At 32.7% G+C, this 6654-nt stretch overlaps 1 protein-coding gene across 1 annotated transcript; it reads right to left on the reverse strand.

Annotated features, from left to right (window-relative positions):
• Nucleotides 1–560: 560 nt before the first annotated feature.
• On the reverse strand, nt 561–6408 carry LOC110667604 (agamous-like MADS-box protein AP1). The gene is made up of 8 exons (XM_021828499.2): nt 5994–6408; nt 2809–2887; nt 2574–2638; nt 2362–2461; nt 2239–2280; nt 1440–1481; nt 986–1101; nt 561–892 (listed from the first exon to the last, which is right to left on the reverse strand). Exons 1-8 carry the CDS (start codon nt 6176–6178, stop codon nt 793–795), a joined length of 729 nt encoding a protein of 242 aa, XP_021684191.2. The 5' UTR covers nt 6179–6408; the 3' UTR covers nt 561–792.
• Nucleotides 6409–6654: the final 246 nt, after the last annotated feature.

The following is a 6654-nucleotide window of genomic DNA, read 5'->3' on the forward strand; positions in this document are numbered from 1 at the left end:
ACAAAATTCAGGGTGACTTTCCATGCAAATAACCTTGATTTTGATAGAGAATTCTGCTTTTGTTAGAAAGAAAAATGATGATAACTTAATATATATGAGATATTTTCAAGTGCATCTATTAAAATAACCATCGAATGTGAGGAAATATATAGAGGAAATATATAGGTTTTCTGTCGCTAAAGGTACTGTCGTTTTAAAAAATTATGATGAAGTTTAGGGTTTATAAATTTCACTAAATTTATAACTACAATTAATTTTATGTCTTGAATTCATAATAAACAATATCCAGGCAAGAAAAATCCCTTTAAAATATCTATTCCATTTCATTTTGTAAACTGATAATTAATTAAGAAGTTGGTGCACACTCAATTCTTCTAGACGCACTTTCCCTGTAAACTAGCTAAGTGATACACTAATCAATGAACTACAATTTTTTCAGCCCCAATGGTTAATATGGTAATACCAAAAAAATCCTAAATTTTGTTTTGTTTATTTTTTTTATTTGATTTCAATAAGATTCGAACTCCATTAATTAAAATTTATTTGTTTGAAATAAATCATGTCTTAATATTGATAATAATTAATTTCATTTAATTTAACAATAGAATATTTGTTACATAAGATTTCAATAGATGTAAAAGCACGCAGTATCAAAGCTTAGTCACTTGAATTTTTCTTATATTTGTTGTTACCTTAACCAATGTTTTCACGTCCATATTAACAAACCAAAAGCATCGTATATAGCCAGCATGGCAGTGGCACTAGAGCATGTTTCTTTTTCTTCCACCAGTTTCATGAGGTAAAGCATCCGAGGTGACAGGAGTATATTGGTTCCAGCGTAAGGTCGAGCTCGTTCCTCCTCACTTCTGGTGCCTCTTCCTGGTAATTGCCACTGCATTCAATAACCAGATATATGGCCTGTTAAATAACCAGATGCTCCTCTGATGCAAGACTCTAACTACCAATTGCAGAAAAGATTCATTACCCAATGTTTAGACATGGAAGTGGTGGCTGTGGCAGAAGGAAGGGTGACATATTAGTTCCATGGTTGTGCTGCTCCCAGAGTACCTGCTGTGCTACTGCCTTCTCTTTCTCCTTAATCTAATTTCCAAATTAAAAAAAGTGTGAAGTTTCTAGTTATTATTGTCTCATATATACTTAAAACTTTAATGGTAGGTACTGATCGATATTTGATCAAGACCTATTCTAATAATCTTCATAACGGTAAGGAAATGGATGTGAATTAAACCAGTAACACTAAAAATTCAAGCTTGGGTTACTTAATTTCTTTAAATCCCTCCACTTAATACAGGATTCTAATATTTGTGATGTTAAATAGATAACCTGAACGTGGTGTATAGATGGATCTTTCATGATATATTGGAAAGAAATTAGAGGTAATTAGAGAATGCTTTTGAATAATGAGTTAGTGAGGTCACCTGTTTTGCTAGCATGCTATTCTGCTCTTGTATTGCCTTCTCCTGTCATAAATCACACAAGAAAACAAAATGATAACGTAAAAGGTGCTAATTTGGGAAAAAACTAATAACACAGAGAAGACAAAGAAGAAGCTCATCATTATATATATATATCTTTTTCCTCAAAATAATTAAAGAAGAGTTGAAATTCTTAGTTAGAAGAGTCTAATTTTGCTTTTAGGTTATTCAGATACCAAGGCATAAAATCTGTCATTTTCCAAATACTACCAATATTTGCTATTTAACTATTTAAACATTGAACAGTTTTAGAAGGCAAAAAATGAATACATGAAACCCTAAACAATTTTTATCTCCTTTCTTATAGCGAAGTCAATGTTCAATTGCGAAGGTATGTTTGGTTGTCAAGTATGGAGGGATTTCCTTGATATCAACTCAATACAAATAGAGCAAAAAAGTTCTTATCCTATAACCGGGTGTAATGCATTACAAATAAGGGTAAACCAGCACATTCATATTTGTGAAGTATAGGGAAGATTGGTTTACACAGCCTTACACTTCTGTTTTGCAGAAAAACTGTTTTAGTAACTCAAAAAACGTGACCTCCATATCACAAATGAGGTAATTTTACTGTTACAGTAAAGCCAATGCACTACGAGGGTATGTCAAAAAAGTTTATGCAGAGTTGTCGCTGCAAACCTTTTAGATCTAGCCAAATTCCTCAACTCAAGATGAATGTAAAGAAATTTTACTAATTTTAATTAACTTGGCATAGTTTAATTAATTAGAAAGGAACAATTACCTTTTTCTGAAGCTCAGAGATGGACTCATACATCAGCTGGTTCTGCAAGAAAGAAGAAACACATTAGCTAATTAATTTGAGTTGACAGAAAGCAAACTAGAGTACAGTAGCTAGCTTATATACTTTTCTTATCCGAATGTGCTTAAGAGCAGTGTCAAGTTGTTGCTCCAAGTTTTGCAGTTCTTTCAGACTCAATGAGTCTATATCTTCTCCCATGTAGTGCCTGGTGAGGTTTTTGAGATTTAACAAAATGAATAATCATACATGCCACAAAAATTAAGCAAATCATAAAACATGGAAACTGAACAGCAAGCAATAATCTTATTAATTAGTACCTGTGGTTTCTCTGTAAAAGCTCAACCTTTGCCTTGAGTCTGTTATATTCCAGGGTCCAATTCTCCTGCATAATTAAACTCTTGGCTGAGCATGACTAGATTGATTATGGCTCCACTACTATGAATATTGACTCATGCTTAACCAAAAAAAATGCAAAAATGGATATCGAAAAGGGCAGACAAAAAGTTCAATCATTCTTTAGTTACATTCCTAATTACAATATGTAGGAGCTACCTGTGAAATAAGATCAGTTGCTGTGAGTTGCCTCTCTGCATAAGAATAACTCTCATAGCGTTCAAGAATCTTCTCCATGCTGTTGCACAAGGAAATCATTAATACCATTTGTCCAAGAGCGTCCTTGATTATATTAATTAAGGCAAGGATTGCACAAGAAAACATAAAATTCTGATCTCAATAAAAATGTATCCTTGCATGATGATAAGTGGATTCACAAAATTTTCATAGCACAAGAGAAATTAATAGGAAACTAATTGACAAACAATCGAGAATTAGAATCCAATGGTTGATCAGAAAATGGCTCCTCGAATAGGGTTAACTCGGCTTTGAAAATGTCATTAAAAAGATATAGCCTTGTGTTTGGATGAAAAATTTAAAAAATAAGATTTAAATTTGATAAAATTATAATTTTTTAATTGATTAAAGTCATGACTTTATATTAAGTTTATAAATATGGAGAACATATATCTGTGTAAATTTGAAATCCTTTATAATATAGTGTTATTTAAACTTCACTTTAAAAGAGTTCTTAATAAGTAAAATTGTGTTATATGAAATAAAACAAAAAATCTATCGATAATTTATACTAAAATCAAATCTAAATCATTTATTTCAAATTTTGAATCATCCCATTAATCAAGTACTCTCTTTTCTTATTAGCAAAATTATTTTATTAAGATATATAGCCAGATAAAACTTAATAGATGAATATCCAATTAAGCCCAGGTCAGTAAACCTGCCCTGAAATCCAACCTAGTAAATAGCATATTAAGTGAAAAAAAAAACTCGCAAAGTGTCACATACAAAATAAGAACACCAGGCACAACTGGTAGCTAGCAGTCCCACAGGATCAAGTACAACAGAAAGCAACTCAAAGACCAAAAGAGAAACAGTTCCTAGCAAAACATGATCAAAAAGAGGAATATTTAATTTAACGGCCTCAGTGAAGGAGAGCAGTACTAGATTCATAAACTAATAAATAGAATAAAAACTACCTAAACGTTAAGGGCCACAGTTCAAAACCCGTTGGACTTAGGTATAGAGACTATAGGACTCGAAACTTGAGACCTCACAGTTTAGAGATGACTCTAATACAACTAGCTAAAACACATTGGTATAGCCTCTCTATATTTTTAGTTGAAGAAGTTATATACTAGAAGCATCCAAACTAAACGTTAAAACATGTAGGTGAAGTTCAATAGTTGACTTTATTATTTCTATTTCTAACAACAACATCATTGACATTAACTAGTCCATAAATAGAGCAAGATGCATGCATTCCCAACAATATGTATGGAGAATTCTCTAGCTTCTGAATTGTTCCAGCGAGGACAAGTCTGCATAACTAACCATGGGATCATGCCACTGAATTGAGCTTAAGAGGGGAAAAAACTAGAGAATTAATTGCACATTTTCGGTGATGGACGTGCATTTCTATCTCCTCCTATAACTTTGATTTTGTCCTACACTAATTTGAGATGAGGTATTTGAGCTAAACACAAGATTTGAGCAAATCTCCTCCCTTGAGCTAGCTTTTGAGATAGAGTTACGCCTGCTCTTGGGGCATTGAAACTTGGAAATGTAAATCATTTAACATGGTAAAAAATCCAACTTTGGATGTGAAAAGATGTCAAGAACTTAACTAGAACAATTATAATAATTAAAACACACAAAAACTCAGTATTCAGGTATATTGCAGCATACATACACAGATCATCAAGAAATAAATCATGAATTCCATTTATATTTTAAAGAGTAGAAGAAGGATGCAGTATTTCAGGCATCTCCCCCGTAAACACTTGACACTTTACTATTGAAAACACTACATCAGCAGTTACGTAGAGTTGTGATCCACAGTACATGTCTCAATCATTGATTTATACCTATTCTTATGAAGTTTATTTTTTCTTTTTACCATCAAACTAGTTCATCTCTCACTCTAATCACCCTCCTCTAAATTAATTAATATCCATAATCCCTCATTTTTATTTGTTATTATTACTAAACAGAATAAAAACATATATAGTTATACTGATTTCAACAAAAAAATTGCAAATAAAGTTATTTTCCAAATCTTGTACGTTTTTTTTAAATGACATTTTTTATAACCAGCACAACTCATAGATAACTAGCTACTTTAGCCTTCTTTAGTTCAAATGAATAATTTTCTAGGAATTTTACTTTCCAGAAGTGAGTTGCTTAGGATAAGTAACTTTTTAAAAGTGAAACAAAAAAAAAGACCTTTCACTTCACTAAACAAGTTAATTTTTTACTTTTTCTGAATTTGAAGTTTTCTGCCTCACTTACCCCAACCATACAAGGCCAAATTAGTCTTTATTGTTGGATCGGCTTTCCCTTATTCACATTAGGGTTTGCACTTAGATTTGGCTTTACTTTTAACAGGTTCCCCATATATTCATGCAGACAATAATACAACTGTAGCAAATTAGTCTTTGAATCTGGGACATATGTCGAGATAGGTGGCGTAAACCAAACTCCAAATTCCAATATATTTTCGTGTAGAAATCCTCTCAGCTTCTACAAAGAAGGGCTAGGGGAAGGCATATTAAAAAAGAGAAAAGGATGAAATCTAAAGCGTTTTCATTTTCTTTATATATATATAACTAATTCCACAAAATCAGCAGAAGTATTGCACCATGAGCAAAGGTTAAAGATTATGTAATAGTCCTCGGGCTAGCTGGCAGTCCAAAAAAGAAAGAAAGAAAGAACTTCACCTGCTACCAATCACATTTCTGATCAATAGAATACAAGGGATCAGATAAAGTTAGCAATTAATTTAGCTGATAATTATCTATACATGAAAGCAATCAGGAACAAGTAACTGTAATTCTCTACAAAAGCCATACTAACGTCAAAATTGAGACTTTGATGAAGTGCGGGTCAGTGACTGATTTTTTTCTTGTGGGAAAGAAAAGGGGGAGGAAAAAAAAAGGAAAATGAAAGAAGAAAAAATATATATATAAATAAGTTGAAGATGGTCATTTTGTACATGATATGTCTCATCCATATCCATAAGTGTCCCGAATGTTATGTACGAAGAAGAAAATTAGAGCAGCCAACAAGTCAAGCAATTAAAATAATGATTAAAGAAAACCCCAAGATCTTTTAAAGAAACGAAAACCCTAAAATCCCATATAGATGAGAGATATTTAATTAAGTACCAAGAATCTGTAGAGTATTCGAAGAGCTTCCCTTTGTGAGAGAAGACAATCAAAGCGACCTCAGCATCACACAGGACTGAGATCTCATGAGCCTTCTTCAACAACCCAGCTCTCCTTTTCGAAAATGTTACCTGGCGGTTGATCTTGTTCTCTATCCTCTTCAACTGAACCCTACCTCTCCCCATTGAAGATAATCTTGTTTCTCTCTCTCTCTCTCTCTCTCTCTCTCTCTTTCTCTTTTTCTTTCCTCAAAATAACCCAACAACCAAAACCCAAGAAAAAACCAAAAAAGAAACACCAAACCTCAACCCAGAAGAAAGAAGTATAATAAATAGGAGATTTTTATTTTCTTGTTGCTACATGAGAAGCATATTTCCCAAGAAGGCAAGCACATATGTAGAATGGGAAATGGAGAGATAGACGGTGAACACTGGTTTATATGGAAAATAGCAGGTTTCTACAATACCAGGGTGGTTTTTTGAGAGTTGTCTGTCGAGTTCTCATTGGCTGGACGTTGTACTGTCTATTCTTTATTGTCTGGTGCGCAAGAACCTCACATTTTTTTTATACATTTATTACTTTCTTTTTGCTTTATTTATTAAACTTTTTTCTTCTTTATTTTTTTTTTCTTGTTGGGGCCACCAAGCTTACTGCAGTTGGT

This window comes from Hevea brasiliensis, chromosome 2 (genome assembly GCF_030052815.1).
Source record: "Hevea brasiliensis isolate MT/VB/25A 57/8 chromosome 2, ASM3005281v1, whole genome shotgun sequence".
NCBI lineage: Eukaryota > Viridiplantae > Streptophyta > Magnoliopsida > Malpighiales > Euphorbiaceae > Hevea > Hevea brasiliensis.